Source organism: Pongo abelii, chromosome 2 (assembly GCF_028885655.2).
Source record: "Pongo abelii isolate AG06213 chromosome 2, NHGRI_mPonAbe1-v2.0_pri, whole genome shotgun sequence".
Lineage (NCBI taxonomy): Eukaryota > Metazoa > Chordata > Mammalia > Primates > Hominidae > Pongo > Pongo abelii.
The window spans coordinates 24856702-24880659 of record NC_085928.1 but is presented as its reverse complement, the minus strand read 5'-3'; the positions used below and the strand labels follow the sequence as shown (position 1 = coordinate 24880659).

Below are 23958 nucleotides of genomic sequence, written 5' to 3'. Positions count from 1 at the left end.
CTTCACAAGGCTAGAGTCACATGGCTCAGAAGTAGTGGCACTGGGATGAGACTCAGGTCTGTCCAAATGCAAAGCCCAAGCTCTTGCCTTTACAGTACATTCTCACTCCACATCTACTCTCTGGGAGCAAAGGCAGGTTGGGAAATGGACAAGAGCAGTAGAGTCGGAGAAAGACCAACTTCTCTGGTGGCCACTTCTGGAAGACTTCCTGGGTGCAATGCTTCTAAAAACATGATGTTGTTTTCTTGGGTGCATCAGTTCATTGCTGCATCCCTGTTCTTCCTCCAGATGAGGTCCCTCAGGTCACCGTCCAGCCTGCGTCCACCGTCCAGAAGCCCGGAGGCACTGTGATCCTGGGCTGCGTGGTGGAACCCCCAAGGATGAATGTAACCTGGCGCCTGAATGGAAAGGAGCTGAATGGCTCGGATGATGCTCTGGGTGTCCTCATCACCCACGGGACCCTCGTCATCACTGCCCTTAACAACCACACTGTGGGACGGTACCAGTGTGTGGCCCGGATGCCTGCGGGGGCTGTGGCCAGCGTGCCAGCCACTGTGACACTAGCCAGTGAGTCTGCTCCTTTGCCTCCCTGCCATGGTGCGGTCCCTCCTTATCTCTCCTACCCTGAAGCCCCCACCATTCATGCTGCCTCTTGTTAGTCTTAGCATGAAATGGGCCTTAACTGCAGAAATGTCAAATCAGAACAGTAGCTGCCTACTAATGCCCAGTGATGGGGGACCCTTGTGCCCTTGGAAAACCTCACTCCAAGTAGAGGCTGTATCTGGAGTGAGTGTCTACAGAGAGCGGAATTGGTCAGTGCTCTTGAATGGCAGAACTGTTCCGTGGGCCCCAGAGCAGGGCCATGCTGTACCTTCCTACTTGGTCATCCTGTGGCTGTAGGTGCACTGTCCCAACTGCTCACACACTTTCCAGTCCCCTCCCTCCATTCTCACCACAGTTACAGTCGGAGCAGGGAGAGACAGGACACCAAGAGACATGGGCAGGGCCATGTGTAGTCTGGTCAGAGCCCACCCAGCCCAGACTTGGCCTCCTGTCTCTCTGTGAGGGGCAAGCATAGTCCAAAGGCCTGGTTTATAAATACTAGAACATAATGAAAAGGAAACTGTGTGGCAAAGGGATAAAGGGATACAGAGAAAAGAAACAAGGAAGAGATGAGGTGACAGTTTGGACCAAGGAAAATGCCAAGAGAAGACTTCACACTACCTTTTTTTTTTCTGGTTTTGCCATCTTTTATTCATGTTGTTACACTCAGTATAGGATAGTTTATTAAAATCATTATGTCTGTAGACATTCTATTTGTGATACAGAAATTGTGTTATTTCTGACCTCTATTTTTTCCTATTATGTGACAAAGAACATAGGTCCTCAGACCAACATGTGGAAACCAAGGGCCAAATGGCTTCTAAGGTCCCTCCCAACTGAATAATTCCGGTAAATTCCATTTCCATGCACTCACTGACGGATCGTCCTAATAACCGCTCTTATTTCTTTTATGCTTGTGAAAGGCATAGTTTTTACAAAATTACTTGAGGGTGTATTATAAAGATTCAACAGAGCAAAGTAAAGGCCAAGTGACTTGACATAGTCATAGCTGGAAGAGGAGCCTTACCAAGACAGGTGTTTCTAGTTGCCATTATACTTATTCTGCCTTACGAGGACCCATTGTATGAGGCTAGATGGAAGTGAGTAAACAGACGTCCTACCTTTGCATATGACTGCCACTTGGTGTGCTGTGTCCCAGGCACAACACATACACTATCTGATTTTCTACTCATTTTATGTATGGGCACATGAGACTTGATGGATTCAATACAGCACTGAAGGCTGGAGAGCACCCCTGATAGCCATTCTTACATGCTGAGCCTGTGGCCAGGAAGCTTAAAGAACTGCCTCCAATTTGGCCCCTTTCCTGGTGCCTGAGGTGTAGAAAATAGGGAAACTTGTTGAGACTTTAATGGTATTTGGATTTAAACTTTGAGAAGATTTCCAGGGCTTATTCCCTCATGACTCAGCAGCACCCCCTTATCCCTGAAAGCCCTGCTTTGAGCATCCATGTCACCATCATCATCATCATCATCACCCTTGTGGATGACGTGCTTCCAGGAGGTTGGTGGTGCTACATCATGGGGCTTACCTAAGGCAGCGAACTTTTGAAATGCCCCTCTATCCAAGACAGCTGGGGTTCTTGGGGTGGGTGAAGCTTGAGTCCTGGGAGGAGAGTAGGGAGGGATGGAGAGGCAGTAACAGAATGGAGGAAAGCCCCTACATGCCCTCCAGTCCCCAGATCCCTGGAGGAGCTTCACTCTATGGGTCAGTGGAATGGAGGCTGCCAGGATTCCTCTTTTCTTGGGAAAGTCAAGCAAGGCCTGCCCTTTTCTCAGAGGGAAGGCAGAGTATGTCCTCAGCTGTCTCCCTGAGGAGCCAGGCTGACAATGGGCTGTATCTCGGAGCCCCCCTCACAATGGAGCCACTCCTCTTTGTGGCAGAAGGATCACCCATGGAATCTGAGTGCCTGTCCTCTGGGGAGCAGCCTGTGAGTGCTCAGGGAGGGAGGCAGGCCGTGGGTGGCCAGGGGGCCCTCCCTTCCAGCTGTGCTTGTTGGGCAGGGGCTGCTATGAGGCTTGGGCGTTGAAGGTAGAGGGTGCAGAGGGGTCATCTCATCACGTCAAGAAGGGCTGAGGTCAGAACTACGTTTCCTATCATTGTACACTTCCCGCCTCCACTTTCATATTTTCACATTATAACTGCATTATAGAATGTTTAGGATATATATAAAATAATCTCTCATAAGCCTGCTATCTTCATATAACCACCACCATCATTTTGGAGTATACCCTTCCAGTCTTTATCCCTGCTCATATTTTTATGTTGTAATGATACAACAAATACACAAGTTCTTTTCTCTCTCTTGATGTTGTATGATAAGCATTCTCCATTGGCCATATGACCATGTTTACTTTTTTATTGAGTATAAAATGCATACAAGGCCTGGCACATAGAGATCAGAGATAATTATTACAATATGGCTTACAACCGTAATCCCAGCGCTTTGGGAGTCTGAAGCAGGAGGATCATTTGAGGTTGGGATTTTGAGACCAGCCTAGGAACAAAAATTTTTTTAAAAAAAATAGCCAGGCGTGGTGGCATGCACTTGTATTGCTAGCTGTCTCGGAGGTGGGAGGACTGCTTGAGCCCAGGAGGCAAGGCTGGGGTGAGCCAGCCTCTTACAAATGAGATGTGGCTTTTTTGGAGACCCTGTCTCCAAAAACCAAATAAATAAAATGCATACAGTAAAGTACACAAAGTGTACTAATCTTAAGTGAACAACTGATACATTTTTCATGTACATCCACCCATGTAACCATCCCCCACGTCCTCTCATGCCCCTTCCTGGTTAGTCCACCCTCCCAGCCCCCACCAGTACTTACGATTGTAATTACTAGTGGTCCTAGAACATCTACCTTCTACGCTTTTCCTGTTGCTGGACAATTAGGGCCTTTCCAGTTGTTGATTATTACAAATGAGATGTGCCTTTTAGCAATGCATGTGCCCTTAAAGAGCAGCACTGCTCATCCAACATGGAGGTTTCATCTGCAAATGGGCAGCACAAGTCTGTAGAGACTCAAGACCATAACCATTCATTTGGCCTAATTAGGAGCCAGGCTGAACCTTTTATTGTTTGGGAAAGGGAGAGTTGGAGAGTGGAAGATTTATCTTGGAGCCCTCCTTCTGCTTCAAGGTGTATCTGTGTGAGGAGAGACAATTTATTAGCCTTCATTTAAAAAATATTCCTGGCTGCTTCTTTCTCTGGTGCTTGAGGGGATCTGTGGTTGGCAGAAAGGACAAAGGGAAATGTTTGGTTGCAACCCAAGAAGGCACAGTGAGAGAAGAAGGGGCTTGTGCAGAAGCCGAGCTGGGCTTATTTGAAAGCCAAGAACTATTGGCTTGTCATATAGACATGAATCAGAAGGCTAAATGTTTGGGCCTGACTAGAAAGAAGAAGTGCTGAAAGTTGAGAGAGCAGGCATGGGGGGCTGTGTCATGGAAAAGAGGGAGTTGGTGGAGTGGAACTGCAAAGCTTGGAGGAGGCAGCAACGAGGTGGCGGGAAGGTGGGTGGAGGCAAGTGAAAGGGGTGCTGTCTTTGGGTTAATGCCATTAGGGGATCTGGCCCAGACGCAGCAGTAGATTAAGTTTCTGAAAGCACATTCCTGAGCAGAATAGGGGCTGTGTTTTGCTGGTTGGCTGATGTATGAGGGAAGCCAAGTGGTAGACGGGATTACCGAAGGCAGGGTCTGCATTTAGAGGAAAGACTGGGCAGCGGCGTGCCGGTGCACACGCATGCACACCCACACACACTCAGCATGGTAGGCTTCCTTTTCCTCTGGCCTCTTCTCCACACTTTCCCATGTTCATCCTCGCACAAAGCAGTTGCTGTCTGGCCTACCTGGCAAGATGCCGCCTCCTGCATCCACCCTCTAGAAGGGAGCTATAGGTCATGGGGCTTAGGACCAGGCTTGAGGATTCAGAGGTGGAGAGGAGGCCTCTAGCAGAATAATTTTCTGGTCCAGTGTTGGAAGCTGGAGGGTCCACTTGTAGTTCACCCTGACCAGATGACATCATCTTTTGATTTTCAGTAAAATGGAGCCAGAAGTCAAATCACCTGAAGAGTCTCACCTGCGCTCTCTCCCTCCCTCCACCCCAGGTTGTCCTGGCCATGTGGGTTATGGCTGCTGCATGCTCTGTGGAGGTGCCCATCTCGCTGTCCTCTGTGAAGGGTTTTTTATTTCCTATTTAACCTAAACTTTAAAAAAAACAAATCTCTCTTGCTGACAATGCCCCGCTTCAGATCATCTTGTCTAATTCTTGGTTTTTGAAATGCTTTTAACTTTGAACTCCTTCCTTTCACTTCCCTTTCCCTTTTCACAAGCCTCACACCAGGCAGCCAACTGCTCTACACAGCTCAGCTGTTACCCAGTCGCTCCTGAACCAACAGCAGACCCTGCCAGGGAGCACTCCACTCCTTCTTACTGGACCCTGAGTTCCGCCTCAGGCCTGTTCTCAACACAGCGTGGCAAGGAGTCACAACCGACTCATCAGAGCTGGCAGTGGAAAAGCTGTTCTCAATCCCTTACCTCTAACAGTCAACCATTAATAATTGTTTATTTTTAACTTTTAAGATTTTTTGATAATTTTATTCTCCCAATTCTCCCATCATCCCTAGGTCCCACTGGTAGCTGGAAATAAAACAAGTGGTAACCAGGTAGCTACCTATAATTCTAAACTTGGGAATTTTAGTCCTCAAGTTAATGTGAAGTCTTAAGCTGCAGCCGGTATAATTGAGAACAGATCGGTCACCGCTCCTTAAGGCCTCCTAGCGCCAAGGCCAGGCATATACTCCTGAATGGTCCTGTCTCTGGCATCAGAGATCAGCAGACAAGGTGGCTGACAAGACAGGAAGGAGTCCCCCTCGCCACTCTGAATCTCATGAATCTCTGACTTTGAGAAAATGTCCGAAGTGACATGAATAAATGAAGGGCCAAACTGGTATAATGGAAAAAATAAGAAGCTAAAAAAAAAGTTTTAAATTCTGGATTTAAGCCTTAGCTCTGCCACTTAAGTGTTCCATGACTTTGAGCAAATCACTTGGTCTTTAGACTGACTGCCACAGCTGTGAAATGAACACAGTAATTACATCATCAGTCTCATGGGTTTTTTGAGGATAAATGGGAGAATGTATGATGTTAGTATTTGAGAGCATTTTAGAAATCCCAGGCTTTATTTGTTCGCCCATGTGGTTGTCAAACATTTCTGGAGTGTCTCCTTCCTGGAGGCTCTGAAGCCCGTGTCCAGCCCTGTGCTGCCCAGCTCCATTCTGGGAGTGACCCTTAGGAAAACAGTCCAGAGGGTGGCAGAGCTTCCAGTCATAACCAGAACCAATAGAGGGCTGGCTTCTTATAAAGAGAGAACTAACCCATGTCCTGTGACTTTCTTAGTTCCTTATATACATGTGTTCCCTAACTCAGATTCCCACCCCCAGCCGCCTTCAGGAGCAGCCACGGTGTCATGGTGCATTGTCAGTGTAGCCCGCAGAGCTGCTCATTGATGCTCCTGTTGGTTCACTGCTGCCCACTCAACTGCTGCCCTATACAGACAGCTGTTGTTTTGCACTGACAGGCTGGGCTGACCCTGGCCTTCAGCATGGTGAATCCTACAAACAGAAGCTATGTCTCTTTGCTCAGCTCCCCTAACCTCTAATTCCCATCACACACTTCACTAAGGTCATCTAGGTTCTGACTGTGAACTAGAATAGTCCATAGTCCATTAGGGACCACTGTAGACATTTCTTTCTCAAAACATTTCTATCTTCCTTTATCTCTGTATTAGGGTTCTCCAGAGAAGCAGAACCAATAATACATATGTGTGTGTGTGTGTGTGTGTGTGTGTGTGTGTGTGTGTGTGTGTGTATAATACATTTAACTTTGTATATGTATAATTATATATTATACAAAGATTTATTTTAAAGAGTTAGCTCATGCAGGCTGTAGATTCAGGTAAGAATTGATATTGCAGTCTTGAGGGTAAAAGCAGGAAACTCAGGCATATTTTCTGTGTTGTGTTCTTCTCTGGAAAACATGTCTTTGCTATTAATACCCTCAATGATCAAATGAGACCTATCCCCATTAGGGAGGGTAATTATTTTCTCAAAGTAAAAGATTGTCTAGCAAATTTGACACATGAAATTAACCATCACAATCCCCTACTGTCCACCTGAAATACACCACCTGCCTGGAATTCTTTTGGAATATGTCTCTTCGGAGGCAATGTGAAGAAATTAGATTCTCCCTAAGTCCAGCTCCCAGAATCATTAACGGCACCTTTAGACGGAGGTGTTTCCATGCTGCCAGGACAATGGTTATTTCTTAACCTTTATGGAGCCATGAGCCCCATTCAAACCTCTGGATGCTTTGGATTTCAGCCTTGGGTGGAGCTGACCATTGGAAGATGCAGACACAGAGACCCTGTTGCCCCAGCCCCTACCAGAGATGCATTCACTTGTTGCAGAAACAGCTTCGTGAAGCCCTCTCACCTTGGCAGAGGCATATTGTTTGGATTCTCTTTGGCCACAGGTGTCTCAGAGCAAAATTGTGGTTTAATTTGGGCAATCTTATTAAGACTATCCTTTCCTAATTTTCCCCCAGTCTTGATTTTTAAATATATATAAAACCTATATCTTGATTTTTTTCAAGGTTTTTTTTCTCAACTCCTCTGTGAAGTGTAGGGGTGGAGAGGATGAGAGAAGAAAGAAGCAAGCAAGAACTCAATCAATAAAAAGAATTTATCTTTCATTTCCAACAGTCAGTATAATTTTCTTCCCAGAATATATTTTCTTACTACAATTAACAATCTACCTCTTTAATTTAATTTTGTCCTCAGTACCTTACAACTTAATGCATTCTATTTCTAAAGGCTTCTATTAAATAAGACAAGACCAAAGTTCATGAGTCCCACTTGAAAAACAGCAAAGCACTCATTCTCCAGTGCTGACTCCTATATTTGGATGTTTTGGGTGTTGGTGCCCTAAGAATTGGGAACATTTAGAATTTCTAACAGAGCACAGTAAGATCTGGTCCTGGCCATTGAACATCTCTCAGTCTAATGGAGAAGGTGGACTTTGTTAACACATTAGTCATAAAGCAAGGCAGCCCCATGAGTTGCCCGACAGAGATGTGAACAGATTTTAATGGCAGCTCGGAGGCTAGCAAGGATTCATTTCCATTTCAGGGGATTGCGGAAGACTCAGCAGTTGAGCCTTGAAGAATGTGTACAAGACAACCTTGATTTTTAATTTCTGAGTCCTCACATACCTTTCTCAGACCTTTAACAACCAAATTCAGCTCTTAACATTGTGTATTCAGAACTAGGCCCAGTTCAGTTTCTGGGATGGCACCGATACTGCCATAGAAAGTTTTATTTCCATAGTGAGAGATTTCCATGGTGAGCTCAATCGAATTCTTAATCTAGCCACCAGGTGATTGTCTCTCTCCATCCTGTTCCCCGCTCACCCCATTTCTTACTGTTTCTCATCTCTTTTCTCTTTGGGTATGAACATTTTCTGATTAAGAAAGAAACTTTGAGTGTTTTCTCCAGTACTCCCCACTTCCGCCCCCATCTGGTTCAGTTAGCCAGTGACTCCCTGACAAAACAGGAGGAGCCATTCGCTCCAAATTGGAAAAACATTTGTGTGTTGGCTTGGGCATCAGGGAATCCTGTACAAGCTTTTTGCTTTGGGATGAAGGGATGGCAGTGAGAAGGGTTGTAGGGAAAGAAAACACAGGTTGCTTCCTAAGCTGCCCCAGGAGGGGAAGGAGATTTGCAGCTGGGGCAGAGTGTGAGCCTGCCTTGGCTGGGAGAGACAGAGACAGCTCCACACAGGGGAATGGAGTTGGAAAAGGAGAGCCAGCTTGAAATTTAGTTGTTCCGTACCATAAGTTATGTGTATTTTACTTTGCCACTTGGGCAAGAAAATTATTGAAAGATGGCTGAGATCCAAAAGGTGCCTGAGCAACTTGAGCATCTTAATAGGAAATGAATAAGGAATATCTTATAGCTTTAGGACAAAGTTACATCAACGCTTTCTGTCTTCTCCTGGATGCAGGCAGAAATTAATAGCTCAGGAGAATTGTCCCTGATATTCTGGTGAAATCTTCAAATGGCATTGGCCACACTAGTCCTATTCGCCCTGGTGCAAGTACCCAGACAGATCCATGGTGTAAGTTCTGCTCAGAGCATCTTGGCAGCAAATGTCTGCCCCAAACAGCCAGGGGTCCCATTCTATATTTATCAGAGGTCACTAGTTACCAAACAGACCTCAGGTTCATAGTGCATCTTCTACCAAGGACACCCTTAAGGACTCTTAACCCACTCCACCCTTGTCCTCAATTCATTCTTTGCATTCACAGCCAAATGCTTAAATGCAATACTGGGTTCATTTTCTAAGCTAAGAGAAAAGGGAAGGGCTGTGTAGTATGTTGATTCAGTGAGCCAAAACACAGTTTGAGGAGCCTTTTGCACCAGAAGCCAAGAGAAAGATTGATTTGCCGGCTTGAAATCACTGGACTCCTTTAAGGAGCATGGTGGAAGACACTTCCTTTAAAACAAAAAAGAAAACCAAGAGAGCAAATGAGTCCTTGGTTCCCTCGTTTTTTAAAAACAGCTTCACATCTCAGCATCCCCTGTTTCTCGTGTGTGTGTGGAAAAGTTGAGCAATTTCTACTTTGACTTTGTTTTTAGACTTTCAGCCATTTTTGGAGTCTGGTAATAATCTTGAGCTCTATAGAACAGTGAGTCTGTCCTGCAAATAGATGTAGTGTTCACATCCCAATTAAAGGATGATCACTTCATAATGAGAAAAAATGTAAACAAAAGGAAAAAACTTGCTGAAGTAGAAACAGCATTTATTTTCCTGTAGGGAGAATTGTGATTAACAGTGAGGTGCTTACAGCCTTTGCCTCAGGCCCACTTTCCATCGCGCACTTTCTCCTAGCTTCCAGAATGGTGGTCCCTCAGCTGGCAGCATCTTCCTCTCCATCCCCGTCCTCAGAAAGTTCCCACCTCCCTTGGGTTACTAATTCCTTCTCATTTTTCAAGACTCAGGTATCTTCTCTAGGAATGTTTCTTGACCCCTTCAACTTCCAAGTCTAGAGTAGGTTCTCTTCCCGGCTTCCTTAGTACCTTGGGTTTGCTTCCCCAGCCCTTTCTTGCCTCTCTATCTGGAGGGTAGGAACTGTTATTATGCATCTGTGTCCACAGTGCTGTCCACGGGGCCTGGCACACCATAGGCCTTCTGTGAATGTCAGGAAAGAGGAAGACTCCCAGATAAAACATGTTTGAGGTCTAGAAGATGAAAAAGGGCATACAGAGGGTAAATTAACAATTTCTGAATTTCCTTTTCAAATTCTGATATATTAAAAGTTTTCAAGAAGTATATAAGAAAGGATAAAGTAGTAACTCAGGATACAAAGAGGTTGAAGATACAAATGGATTCAAGAAAGACTTAGAAAAATTGATGAATGTCAGAAGCATAAAACAGCATTGGAAAGAAACTGAGATGTTTGGAGGAAATTCTGGAACCTCAGGGAGATGCCAGTGAATTTGGCTCCATGACCTAACACAGGGGTCCCCAACCCCCAGGCAGCAGACCAGTACTATTCCATGGTGGTCCATGGCCTGTTAGGAACCGGGTCACACAGCAGGAGGTGAGCGGTGGACCAGCAAGCATTACCATCTGAACACCACCTCCTGTCAGATCAGCAGTGGTGTTAGATTCTAGAATAGAATAGAATAGAATAGGATAGAATAGGATAGAATAGGATAGAATAGAAATAGAATAAGAATAGAATTAGAATAGAATGGTTTTCACCATTCAATAGAATAGGGTTCACCATTAGAGGGTGAACCCTACTGTGAACTGTGCATGTGAGGGATTTGTGCGCCCCTTATGAGAATCTAACTAATGTCTGATGATTTGAGGTGGAACAGTTTTATCCCAAAACCATCCCCCCCGTCTCCCCACCCATGGGCCATGGAAAAATTATCTTCCATGAAACCCATCCCTGATGCCAAAAAGGTTGGGGACCACTGTCCTCACATATACCTCAAGGGGCATTTTGGAGTGGGTGGATGGGATTGGTGCCACCGAGGCTGATGGGAGTATGCAGTTTCCAGGTGTGTGGGAAGAAAAAGCAGGCCCCACTGCCCCGTCTCTCCCACCTGGAGTTCTGTTCATCACAGCCACACCAAACTGCTCATCCCCATTCTCTCTCTGAGCTCCTCAGCCTCTGCTTTCTCTCCTCCCTCTCTTCCTGCACAGGCTGCCAGCCCTTCCAAAGCCAGTGCCAGGATCCAGCTCTGGCTCTGATGAGTCCAGACCACCAGGACTCACATTAATTTTCCCACTGCTAAGTTTATAGTTTATATTTGGTTGATCAGAGAAATATGTGTGATGTGGGTTGCTGGCAAGTAAATCTTTTTTTCCTTCTTCTCTTTCTTCAGTATATATTTTTTCTAACTATTTCATTCCTTCATCTAGTCCAAAAGAAACTCCCCAGTTCTGCTAACCAGCCCTACCTCAGAGCAGCCCTGAAGTAGGGTAGATGAGATGGTCTACAGACCAGACATCTTCTGTGTTCATCTGGCTGCCAGACCCCATGGAGACATGGCTCCATCCTTGACTTGTCTTTGAGGATTAATCGCATTTCTCGTTCTCTTATGTCTTTTTTAAAAATGAAATATTTTTAATTGGTTCAAGCCAAGAAATTCCTGAAGCCTCAGGCCAATTCATTGCAAATCATTTAATGACATTGCAAAATAGGTTCTTTTTAGTCTCTCTCCTTCTTCCTCTCCCACTCCTCCCTTCTGGCCTGCTTTCCCCTCCTGCCCACCCCCAGATTTCTCTCTCCTGTCTTGACTTTGATTTTCAGCCCTCATCCCCCAGTCTCTTTCATCTCTTCTCCAATCTCAGCTTTCTTCCACTGCTCAAATCTGGGTGTAAATCCCACCTCAACTGAAAGGAAAAGAAAGAAACAAGATTTAACAACTAATGTGTTTGGCATCTACAAAGGTTTTTTTTTTTTTTTAATTCTTCTTCCTCCCCATGGAAACTGTTTTCTTTAAATAAAAAAGAGCATGCCTTGCTTTCATCGGAAAGTGTGCTTGAGAAATTTCATGTCATGTTTCCATGGTTGTCAGGAGAGAGCTTGGGAGCCAAAATTATTTGTGCAATTGGACAGGCAGAAAAAAATCCCAAAGACAGCAAACATATTTATCCAGTCTCCCTGCCTGCAAAGGGAGAAGCAGTACTCACTCTGCCAACCGTGTTTCTAAGTGTCTCTGTAGATTACAGTGTTGACTTAGGCTGGAGTGCTGGTGGAGGTGGTGAGGACTACGCTGGAGAACACCACGCTTGTGAATTATTGTGTCCTGCCTTGTCTATGTGATTGAAAGCTCCCTGTGGTTAGGAGCGCTATGTCTTTTCTTCTTTGTATTTTCTGCAGTGCTTGGCATAATAGACAATTCTGCAGCACCTGGCTTGCTAAATGAATGACTCGATGATGACCAGAGGGATGGTATTTTACCAAATGGTGGTTTTGTCCTGCTTTGTGGGCTGCAGGGGGTCTATGTGCCAGGGCTAAAAGACTTAGTCATTACCCCAAATGCATGGCTTCTGAGATGCCTGCCCAGCCCACAGTAAACCCCAGCCACTCACCAGGTGCCAGGCTTTCTGACCTCATGAGAGCACAATGAGGCTCCAGCCTTTCCTCTGCTTCTGTAGTTGTCCCACATCCTCAGCAGAAAACTGCCATGGCTTTTCACTTGCAGATTATTTTATTTCAGAGGAATAACCTTGGGGTCATGCCAAGCCACGGTTCCTCAAGTGACTTGGGGGTCGAGAATTGTGTTGGGACTCTTTGTCCATCAATGAAGCAGTTTGGGACACAGGAGAGCCCCCATATTGTCCAGAGGCAACATAGTGAGGAGTGTCAAGGACCCTTTGTCTTCTCAGACTCTACAGCCAAGTCTGTCTGATAGCCATGAGCCAGAAGCTCAACCAGAGAAAACTCTTAGTAACTTTACTTCTCCTGCACCTCGGGTGTCTCTCAAAAAGGGACTGAGGTGCAGGGAAGGATCAAAGGATCAGCATGCCACTGAGTAGTGCTCCATTAGAGCAGAATCCTTTGTGCCTTATAGCATTAGCCACAGGTGCAGCAAGCTGCCACAGGGACAAGTTGAGGCTTGGAGGTTGTGACAGTTGGGGAATAGAATTATCCATCAGCCCAGAAACCTGCCAGTGGCCCTGAGGCTGCTAAGTCATCCTGGCAGCATTGCCACATGAGCCCCATGCAGTGCCCCGTGACCTAATGGATCCCATCCAGACCTCTGTAGAGGAGTGCAGGCTTGTCCTGTGATCCCCAGGAACAGGCAGGAGGGTAGGACAGGATTGTACGTGAGAAGTACCTGCAGGGGTAGAAGGCCAAAGTTTCTTTAAGCATTCAGCAGAGCTCATGGATATGGGGATATTGGTAACTCCATGAAGCATCCAGCGGATGGTGGCGTCTTACTTCTCTTCTTACTTCAAACAGCATCGAACTTCAATCTGCAGCTTAAAGGAGGATGCAGGAGAAGATTGAATGAAGAACTCCCTTGGAAGTGATTGTTAGGTTTATGGATTATACCTGGGGCATTTAACTGAGACCCAACACATCCTGTAGTTGGACATGTAAAGTCCATGAAAATTGGGGGATAAGCTTACAATTAATATTTGACAATTTGTGTTGTGAGAATGCATGAACGTACACCAAATACTGTAATTTAATTCATAGCTCTGCCGAGCCTTTTATTAATAAAGGAAAGATAGAGACTAGAAGGTGGTGAGAAAGAAATTCAAGAGACACTCAAGATAAAATGTGCCAGTTTGCAGTTTCACATGTGATCCTGCTGATGGCAGCCACATCCATGTACCTTTGATAGTCTTTAATTTGCTTTCTGTTTTTCCCATAGCCAAAAGGGTCTGTGCCTGATGTGCCCTTTGAATGTGAAGAGAAAGCACAGAGTACATCACATGATGTGTGTCTGAACACATCCCTGTAACCTCTGTGTTCAGACATCCTACAGAAGTGATGTATCAGAGTGTACATATTCCCTTTGGAAACTGAGCTCCCAGAAGGAAGGAACTGGGCCGGGTTCTATATGGAGCCCAAAATATCATGGGCTTTCTCAGAAATCACAAAGCTCTGTGACAAGTAAATAAGATCAGTAAACTCAGAGATAGCCCCAAAGACCAGGACTTCTGACCTGTTGGGAGCTGAGAAACAAAAGTGGGTCTACTAGCATTTGATTAATGTGGACAAGTTAATGAAGTAGCTGGAAAATGCACAAAGAGAGGATGCAAAAGAAGAGTGCGAGGGGAGGGAAGGTAAGAGGATTAAAGCTGCAAAAACATTCCTCTAATGGATTTCTCAAACACACCAGCCAACAGGCAAGGGCAGGTGTCCTGTCAAACCATTTCCCCATGAAACCTGATCCATCTTTCTGCAGCGGAGGCCTGCTAACCCCATTTGTAATTGAAGGGCCTGTCCCTTATTTCCAGTGAAGCACACTGAGCAGCCTAGGGACTCGGCCAGGAAACCGGCTTTGCAGACAAAGGGGCCTGGGAACAGGCTGGTTTCCTTCATATGCGCCAGCTAGAGCTCCTCTCTGCATCTGCCCCATCTGATGGCTGATTAGGCTCTTATTGATCATGAACTCCCCACCCCTCCCTGGCCCCCTTCCTGTCCAAAAACACTAGAAAAAGGGAGTCCTCTGATTTTCAGATCATTCATCACTTCATTATTCTGCCTTTGATCCCTTAGTGAAACTCAAGTTTTACTCGAGCAGCCAAATTGGGAGTGTTTTAAGCTAAGGCTTAAGCTTAGGAGGCACGGGGGGAGGGGGGTTAGGGGGTAGGAGGGACAGGGCCAAGGACCGAACTGCTGCTTATTTGTTTTGAAGCCAGGAAGGCTCGCCTGCCAGTCGCCCCTTGTGGGGAGCTGGATGTCCAGCTGGGGTGCCCTCGGTCCTGCCTGCACAGGCTGTTGTGCACATGTTGGCATCAGAACAGAGGGGCTGTCTGGCCGCATGGCTGACCAGTGCCCAGCTTCATGCTCCCCCACTGCACAGCCTTCTGTCTCCAACTGAGCAGCTGTCAGAGGGTGCAGCAGGAGCCAAGAGGGGATTAAAAGGGACAGTGTTTTCTACCACTGGGTTGCTGAGGTGGGTGCCTGGCAGAGTGCATGCTCCCTCCGTGCCTGGATAAGCCCTCAATTACAATGGGCAGGAGCCTAGGGCCATGAAGATGGAGATGGCGTCCTGGTGCCAAACTCCTTTTAGTTGCTTACATCTTTCTTGCAAAATGAACTGCTAGCTTTAAGTATATTCTTTGCTTAAGGCAAATTTCCTTGGAATGAGGTGAAGAAAAGGAGGAGGAAAAAAAAAACAAAAAACCTCTTGGTGGAGTAGTTTGGGATTTATTCGACCATGGAGAAGAGTGCTTCACAGCGCCTGAGGAATTTTCCAGATGCATCTAAGCTCACAATCACTCACAGCTCACAGTCACTCACAGCTCGCTTTGTGGGGAGCCTCCTGACTTGGCAGGTACAGGCGCACTGGCCTGAAGGAGGATTAAGGCCTTTGCATTTTTTAAGTGAATTGCTTTCAGAAAACAAAGTTACCGATATTTAGCTAGAACATGTTGAGCTCAAGCAATTCCTTTCCCATAGTCCAAACCTTCCTCTTCTCTGAGAGAAAACTCATTAGCTATCTTGGCTGAGAGGCTCAGCCAGGACTGGGCTAAATAATTTGTGGGACCAAATGCAAAATGAAAATGTAGGGTCCCTCATTGAAACATTATTAAGAATTTTCAGATGGTGAAAGCAGAGCATTAAACCGAGTGTTACTCCATCAAGTGCAGAGGCAGGTTGCACACCCATCAAGCTGGGCTTGGGCTCAGCCTTCCAAACTGTATTTATTTAGCAAGGATTTAGAAAGCATTTGCTGTATCCTCAGTACTATGAAATAGAGCTTGGGGTTGGGGTGAAGAGTGAAAAATTAATAGGCTTCCCACCAGGAATTTATCATTTAGTTAGGGTCAGATATCACACACAAAACATTAAATAATTTTGAAATCATTATTTAAAAGCCCAGGAGGCCCTACACTTACCCATAGGAAGGAATCTATGAGAGATCTCGCCTTGACCCGCAGGCATGCTTGTTCAGCCTGGAAAGTGAAATGGGGCAATAGAAAGGAATCAAGACAGCCAATCCCTGGCTTTTTTTTAAGGTTTGTGTGTGTGTGTGTGTGGGTACATAGTATGTGTGTATATTTATCAGGTACATGAGATGTTTTGATACAGGCATGCAATGTGAAATAAGCACATCATGGAGAATGGAATATCCATCCTGTCACTGTTTTTAACACATCACTCCTTGAATAGCATGTATTTCTTGCAGCACATTTATTAGACCTATTTCACTTCTTTCTTCAGATCCTGCATAACATCTCAAGAAACATTCTATTTGCAAAATAGCTTCCATTGGCCACACTTAGATATAATGTTCATAGAACATTTGTTGTGCTAGGCTCTTGTCCGTTTGTTCAAAATGTAGACCAACTTCAACTATGAATTTGAGTTTCTAGGCAGCATAATGGGCAACTTGTACCTAACTCGTGGGGCTCAGCTTCCAAGATATTCATTCGTTCATTCATTAACATTCATTCATTTATTCATTCAACACTTGCCAAGTGTGTACTTGGGCCAGGACCTGGGTTAGGTTCAGGCGACACAGACAGGAACAAAACTTGGTCCATGCCCCTAAAAAGTTCACAGTCTAATACTGTAATCAAAGGGACATCAATCCTTTCACAGAAACAATAGGGCTTTCCTTCCCTGTGTTGGCTTGAATTGACTAAGAGCTGCTGGGAAGTTCCATTACGTGGGAAGCCTCACTGAGTACCTTAATCACCAGGTACTCCTAGGGTGACACCAGTTTGTTTTTGGTCATTATCTCTTGTCTTCTGTGAGAAACCTGATTCCAGCCCTCTCTGGGTCTCCACTGGAAACAACAGCAGAGGCAGGTGCAGTCTTGCAGTGAAATTGCAGTCAGCCCCGATGCTGTCAGTCTCGGGAGCTGAGCAGAATTTGGTGTGGCCAGCATTCGGAGAAGGTGCCTCCAGGGCTTTCTGAGTACCTTTAGGAAGAGAGTGTCTGGGTAAAATATTTCCATCTGTCTTATTCTGCATTAGTTTTATTTCTCCCCTTAAATTCAGCTATAATCCTGAAAACCAGATTTCCAACTTGGAATGCATGCAGTTTTGTTGTGCAAGTCGTCCCTGTTTTATTCAGCAACATCAATGATTTGGCTCATACAAAGAGAGATTTGTTGTTTGGACTCTTGCATTGTTTGGGAAACATTCTGGTTTTATTCTAGATGGATCTCCATGCTCTCCCAGTTTAGATCCCATGGTGCCAAGCCAGGAGAGACGGCTATGGGGCTGCCAGAGACCACAGCCTCATGTCAGGACCCTGGCTCCTCCACAGTCCACTGCCATTAAGCCACCCTGGGGTGCTGCCTGTTGTCCTGGCAGATTCCTTTGTCTTAGAAAACCCTTAGGGTATCCAGAGTCCTGCCCCCAGCCCCAAGGAAGGATCCTCAGTGAAGTGGGGTGTGGCTCCTGAGCAGCAAGAATCAGCCTTCTGGTTATACCCATGGCCAGCAATCAGGTAGAATCTCAGGCCTGTCACTTGTCATCGGATGCCTAAGGAGAACCTGGGAAGGCTGTTCTTTTTTTTTTTTTTGAGACGGAGTCCCGCTCTTTTGCCCAGGCCAGAGTGCAGTGGCGCAATCTCGGCTCACTGCAAGCTCTGCCTCCTGGGTTCATGCCATTCTCCTGCCTCAGCCTCCAAAGGCTGTTCTTAATCAACTTGGAGAAAAGACAGCAGCATTCTCTTTTATTGTTCCCTTCCATCTCCATTAGTTGAGCCTTCTGACAGCTCTGCTAGGACGTTTGTACCTTGACCCACCCCATTTCTGGGGTGGATAAGCAGAGCCAACTTGCCCCCACATCTCAGTGTAACAGATGGTCTGAGCCAGAGGCACCCCTTGATGGGATTCTCTCTGCACCTTCCCCCAGCTTGTATATATAAAGTGAACCCCATCAGTGATGAGGGCCCCACATTCTTACAAACTCCTGTAGACAACAAGGGGCTGGAGGAAGAACTTGGAAGATCCCGTGATATCCCCCTAGGTGTGAGCTTTGTCGTGACTGACAACACCAAGGCACAAGCCCACCCTGAAATGTCACACTTTTGCTCTGCTCTCCTCCAACCAGCACCTTCCCTTCTCTTCACAGATCTCCAGGACTTCAAGTTAGATGTGCAGCACGTGATTGAAGTGGATGAGGGAAACACAGCAGTCATTGCCTGCCACCTGCCTGAGAGCCACCCCAAAGCCCAGGTCCGGTACAGCGTCAAACAAGAGTGGCTGGAGGCCTCCAGAGGTGAGTGGGCAGGAGCCCAGAGGCCAAGGCTGAGGGCAGAAGGGAAGCTGGCCTCCTCCAACCGCTCACTGCTCAACAAAGCTAGGGCAGCTGCTGCTGCCTCCCAAATACCCCTCAACATGCCAGCAGCCCTGTCCTCATGCTGGCCAGCTGTCCTCCTCCCTTTTTTTTCCTTTTAAGAGACAGGATCTTGTTCTGTCACCAAAACTGGAGTGCAGTGGCACAATCAGAGCTCACTGCAGCCTCCATCATCAAGGCTCAAGAGATCCTCCTTCCTCAACCATCTGAGTAGCTAGGACTACAGGCACACGCCACCATGCTTGGCTAACTTTATTTTTATTTGTTATAGAGACAGTCTCGCTATGTTGCCCAGGCTGGTCTAGAACTCCTGAGCTCAAGCAATCCTCCCGCTTTGGCTGAAATTACAGGCTTGAGCCACCATGGTTGGTCATGTCTTCTTTCTTGATATTGAGTCCTGTAGGGTCCCAAAGCAGGTGGCTTCCATTATGGAAGTCCTCTGTCTTAGCATGAGGAATTTCTTTATCCTTTCAGGCTCCAGAAGATATTACTGAGATGCTGCTGTTCCATCCAGGCTCTCAGCACATGGTTCTGCATGCTGCCTGTGGAAGTTCTGTGCCTCCAGGCACACACAGGAAGGCTGCCTAATAAGCCCATTCATGGAGCCCCAGGGTTCCCTGGCAGGAGGTGGAGCTCTTCCCCATGCAGCAGAGCAATCTTTGTAGTGGACTTCATTTTTCCCTCTCCCCGTTTGCATAGTAAATGCAGTTATCTCAGCTGTCACAGCTCCATGCTGAAGCCACAGTGGACAGACACGGCAGCAGGTCTAGGGAAGCCAAGACTTGGTCCACAGAATGCCAGAGGGGAAGGGGTTGTCCCTGAAGTCAAAGCCAGCTTCTTTTCACAACTGACCCCATACTTGAGGCCAAGTAGACCTTACTTGACCTGACTCCACAGCTCAAAATGTACACCTTTTAATTGCTTGAGTCCAGGAGGCTAAGGTTGTAGTGAGCCAAGATCATGCCACTGCACTGTAGCCTGAGTGACAGAGTGAGACCCTGCCTCAAGGAAAAAAAAAAAAAAAGTATACCTTTAAAAATATTCTATAGATTTTAAGATATTTTTATCAACTCTTTCTGGTTATGAAAGGAACATATGTTCATTATAGAAAACAGAGAATACAGACAACTGTTTTCAAAAGGGTAAAACACCTAATCCAACCACTCAGAACTAACTGGAGACTGGAGGAAGAAGATCATTAATCCCTACTGTCCCCAGCAGAAGGTTGGCAGCAGCCTCTGGGAGAGGCCTGCCTGCCCCACCAGGGCCAAGGGTTTCTCCCACTCCATCTGGCACTTGCTAATAAGCAGCTCATACCTGGGTGGCCCAGCAGCAGGCAGGCACCAGGCTTGGCAACAGCACGGCTCTCAGGAGGGGCCACCAGGGCAAAGCCCAGCACTGATGGCCATAGCTTTACCTGCCAGGAAGCCAAATGCCACCCTAGTTGCTGGGGTGTCCCGGAGCTGTGAATCTGCCTCCTAGCTACAGAAGCTGAACACCCGTGAGGCACCATCCCAGGGCACCTATGGACCAGGAGCAGACAGAGCCTAACAGGCCCCTGATGGGGAAGAAAGGATTTCAGTGGCATTCATGGGGAGGACAGTGGTTGAAAGTCAGAATATTCCTCTCCAAGTAGCAGATATGCAATAATGAGGCGATTCCGAGTGATGGCTATGACTGATGGGAAGATTTGCTCATCATTTGGGGAGAATGATGGGAAGCTCCAAAATCAATTTCCTCCTTCCTGGAGGCTTGCAGGAATGATGATCTCATCTCTCATGTGTGCAGCCTGGGCCTCTCAATCCTTACAATGGCCCTGAGGCAGCATACATTAAGCCCTTTTACAAATGAGGAAACTGGATCAGAGAGATTAATTAACTTGCCCAAGATCACACAGTTAATACCCAGCAGACCCAGAGCATGAGACCATGGCTGATTCCAAGTCCTGCTTTCTTGCTAGCCTCCCTTCGCTCCCTTTAAAGTATAAAATGCTCTTCCATTGACCTATGCACTAAGTTGTGGCAGTTAGTCAGTCAGCCAGTCTGTTAGCTGGTTGGTTAGTTACCTTTTCTCTCTGACACTCTGTCCCACTTGTTGCTAGGTTTTATGGGAAGAACAGCATCTTAGGCTTGGTCTTGTGGGGGCTCAGGTGGACATCAGCTCCTAGTGCCTGCCCAGCCTGTTCCTCTCCCTCCGTGCACCTCTCTTTTGTGGTAGCTGCAGAGTGAAGCATTCTGGACCCATCCCATCTTCCCCTGGCCCTGCCCTTTCCACAGGTAACTACCTGATCATGCCCTCAGGGAACCTCCAGATTGTGAATGCCAGCCAGGAGGACGAGGGCACGTACAAGTGTGCAGCCTACAACCCAGTGACCCAGGAAGTGAAAACCTCCGGCTCCAGCGACAGGCTACGTGTGCGCCGTAAGGCCCGGGCCCACCTGCTGGGGGACGGGGGATCATTGACGGAAGGGCCCACAAAGATGGAAAGGGAGGTAGATACCTGGAGGTGCCACATCCAAACTCCAGTTCTGTGTGCACTGGCTTTGGCCAGGGGGACAGCCAGGGGTTCCCAGCCAGGGGTTGTCTCCCCTCTGGCCATTCTCAGGGCCAGCGTCTCACAGCACGCAGCCCCAGGCGACTGTGCCTGCTGCCACACCTGCCTGATGGGAGGTTTCCTTCACGCTTACTTTGCGATTGGGATGGGTCAGAATGTGTGTGCTGGGACAGGACGGTGGGTCTTGTCTCAAGCTCAGCAGAGGACACAGCATGTGCCTAGAACAGATGGCCACGTGGGAGGCCTCCAGGCTGCTGTTCTGCCCTACGTGAGGTCCCTGGGCCTGCACTCTCTGCACTGATGAGGTGTGCCCAGCACCACCCTCTCGTGAGCTTCCAGGAGGCCCACATGCTCTCAATGCACAGGAAAACAGCAGCTACCTTTCCGTGTGCTTGCCTGGAGTCCCTGCCTATTCAAAGGAGTGACATCTTACACGGAGTTAGGCTTAGAGTTGGCACCAGAGATGGAATCACTGTGAAGCTAATGAAGTTAAACTTCCATGGTCCTTCACTCACTGACAGAGGCCTTACAAGGCCCTAACTTTGTATGTATCATTTTCCATTCTTTTTGGGACCTCCAAAACTGTATAAATTTCAGGTTTTAGAAAACCCGGGTCTGCCCCTGGTTGGCATATAAAGCAGAATCACACATGGTCCCTTTGCTCCTTGAAGATCACTGAGGAACAGCACACATTGGAGAGTAAATGTGCCTTTCAGTGAGTTCTCTGCAGTTTGTCCACAGTGTTGAAAAAAGATTACAGCTTTCCCAGCTGTGCACCTGAGGAAGTACATAGGTGATTTGCATTTGGGGACCTTGCAATATGAGAAATGCATGTGTTTAAACAGTGGATTCCATTCAGCTCAGCCGGAGGCCGGCTCTGAGATGCTCACTGTGAGAGACAGTTGGGCCTGAGAACCATAGGGTGGGGTTGAGAGCATGGCAGATTCTTGTTTCCCATCTCATCTTCAGCCTCACAGTGCACTTACTGAGTGCAAGCAGAAAGAAATATCTGTACCATTTAAATTGCCTCTCCACTCCCTCACCTTTCTCTCTTTGCCAGCACACATAGTTAACTGTGCATATGTTGTGTTGATGCTGCTGTTCTTCTGTACTATCTCATTTCTTACTCATAACAGCTCCCTGCAGAAGCAGCCCTTGTTTCTGATAAGGACACCAAACCCCAAGGGAATTCTGTAGCACGCCCCACTCTACATAGGTTGAAAGACCCGGAATGGCTGTTTGATCCCATCTCCATGCTCTCTGGGACTGCCTCCTAGGGATGCTCTAGAGGACATCCTGGTCCACATGCCTTCTGTCCTTGCCCTCCTTGCCCCTCCAGGCTCCACCGCTGAGGCTGCCCGCATCATCTACCCCCCAGAGGCCCAAACCATCATCGTCACCAAAGGCCAGAGTCTCATTCTGGAGTGTGTGGCCAGTGGAATCCCACCCCCACGGGTCACCTGGGCCAAGGATGGGTCCAGTGTTGCCGGCTACAACAAGACGCGCTTCCTGCTGAGCAACCTCCTCATCGACACCACCAGCGAGGAGGACTCAGGCACCTACCGCTGCATGGCCGACAATGGGGTTGGGCAGCCCGGGGCAGCGGTCATCCTCTACAATGTCCAGGTGTTCGGTGAGTGTCTGCTGTGGACTGTCTTCTCCTTGGCCTTCTCTCTGGTCTGTGCAGCCTTTCTAGAAATGTAACCCAGGCTCACAAAGGGTTAGCATCTTGTGAAAGGCCACATGCTGAGTGAGGAACAGAGGCATGCTGAAGAGTCAGGGCTCTTCAGATCTCAGAGCAAGAGCATGCAGTCCTGGAGCCCTCCTGTGATGATTCTGACGGTGGAGACATCAGATCTCTCTTTCCCTCTACTCTGCCCATTAGGAAAAAGCAACAGCCAAAGGGCAGGGGAGCTGCTCCTAACTGCATCCCTCCCAGCCCATCTGGCCCTGGGACAGAAAGACACAGCCCTTCTCACCCTGCTCTGGTTTCCTGGCAGAACCCCCTGAGGTCACCATGGAGCTGTCCCAGCTGGTCATCCCCTGGGGCCAGAGTGCCAAGCTTACCTGTGAGGTGCGTGGGAACCCCCCGCCCTCCGTGCTGTGGCTGAGGAATGCCGTACCCCTCATCTCCAGCCAGCGCCTCCGGCTCTCCCGCAGGGCCCTGCGCGTGCTCAGCATGGGGCCTGAGGACGAAGGCGTCTACCAGTGCATGGCCGAGAACGAGGTCGGGAGCGCCCATGCCGTAGTCCAGCTGCGGACCTCCAGGCCAAGTGAGTGTAGCCCAGGGGTCTGAGATTCCAGCTGATGATTCACTGAATCCTTTTCTCAAATGAAGTCTAGTCTAACTTGGAAACTCAGTATGTAAGATAGAAAAAAGTAGCTTTTAGTTGTAAGTTTGAATTTATATGAACTTAATAAATCAGAAGTGCAAGTTTTCACTAATGAAAATAACCCATTTAATTGTTGTATTTTAAAAAAATATTTCTATGGAACCCAGATTGACAACCACCGCTCTAGGGCTTTGGTAAAGAAAAGCCAGTCTGTCCTTCTCAGCAAGCTTCATTCCATTTGGGGCCTGTGCCAACTGAGCAGTGACCATGCTCAGCCTAGGGAGAGGTAATGGGGATGCAGAGCAACGTGACAAAGACCCTGCCCTCGAGAACTCCCCTATGGAGACGAAACTTACCAGGGAAACAACTTGAGAAAAATACAGCAATGAATACAATACAATGCTAAGTCGGCATTATCGGGTGTCCATGTCCTATGGTGGGGAAGGTCAGGTAGAGGAGAGACAGGTGCTTGCAGATTCTATGGAAACCTCCTGAAGGAAGCACTGCCCCTCCTGGCCTCACAGACTCTCAGAGGACATTCCCAGTTGCGTTCATGTCTCATATTCAGTAGGAAAAGGCCCACATGGTGCCGTGGTGTTAAAATTCCACCATGAAGGGACCTGTCCCCACCTCCAGCCTAGACCGAGAAGGAAGGCGCAAGGTTCCTGGGCCTCGGGAGAAAATTGAGTTAGTTCACTGGAGATGCACCTCACGTGGATTCAGGAGTTTGCTTGCCATGCCCAAGCCACCCCTGAGCCCTGGCCAGGCAGGCCAGGCTGCCTTTTCCTTCTGGCAGGACAGGGACACCAGCGCTGTCTTCTACGGAACCTGGCTAGGCAGCACAGAGTGGGTGGCGGTCGGGCTGATGGTGGGCCCAGGTT

The 23958-nt window shown here is 47.5% G+C and overlaps 1 protein-coding gene across 10 annotated transcripts in view; it reads left to right on the top strand.

The window, feature by feature from the left end:
- BOC (BOC cell adhesion associated, oncogene regulated) overlaps positions 1–23958 on the top strand; it is a 76409-nt gene that overhangs the window by 39274 nt on the left and 13177 nt on the right. For 5 of the 10 annotated variants that reach the window (XM_063721769.1, XM_054551516.2, XM_063721770.1 and 2 more), the window contains 5 exons: positions 289–567; positions 17967–18113; positions 20468–20611; positions 22084–22377; positions 22745–23017. In XM_063721769.1, the coding sequence (XP_063577839.1) occupies positions 289–567; positions 17967–18113; positions 20468–20611; positions 22084–22377; positions 22745–23017 (1137 nt within the window). The remainder of the gene's footprint in view (positions 1–288; positions 568–17966; positions 18114–20467; positions 20612–22083; positions 22378–22744; positions 23018–23958) is intronic. The other 5 variants (XM_054551518.2, XM_063721766.1, XM_063721765.1 and 2 more) reach the window with 2 other exon arrangements.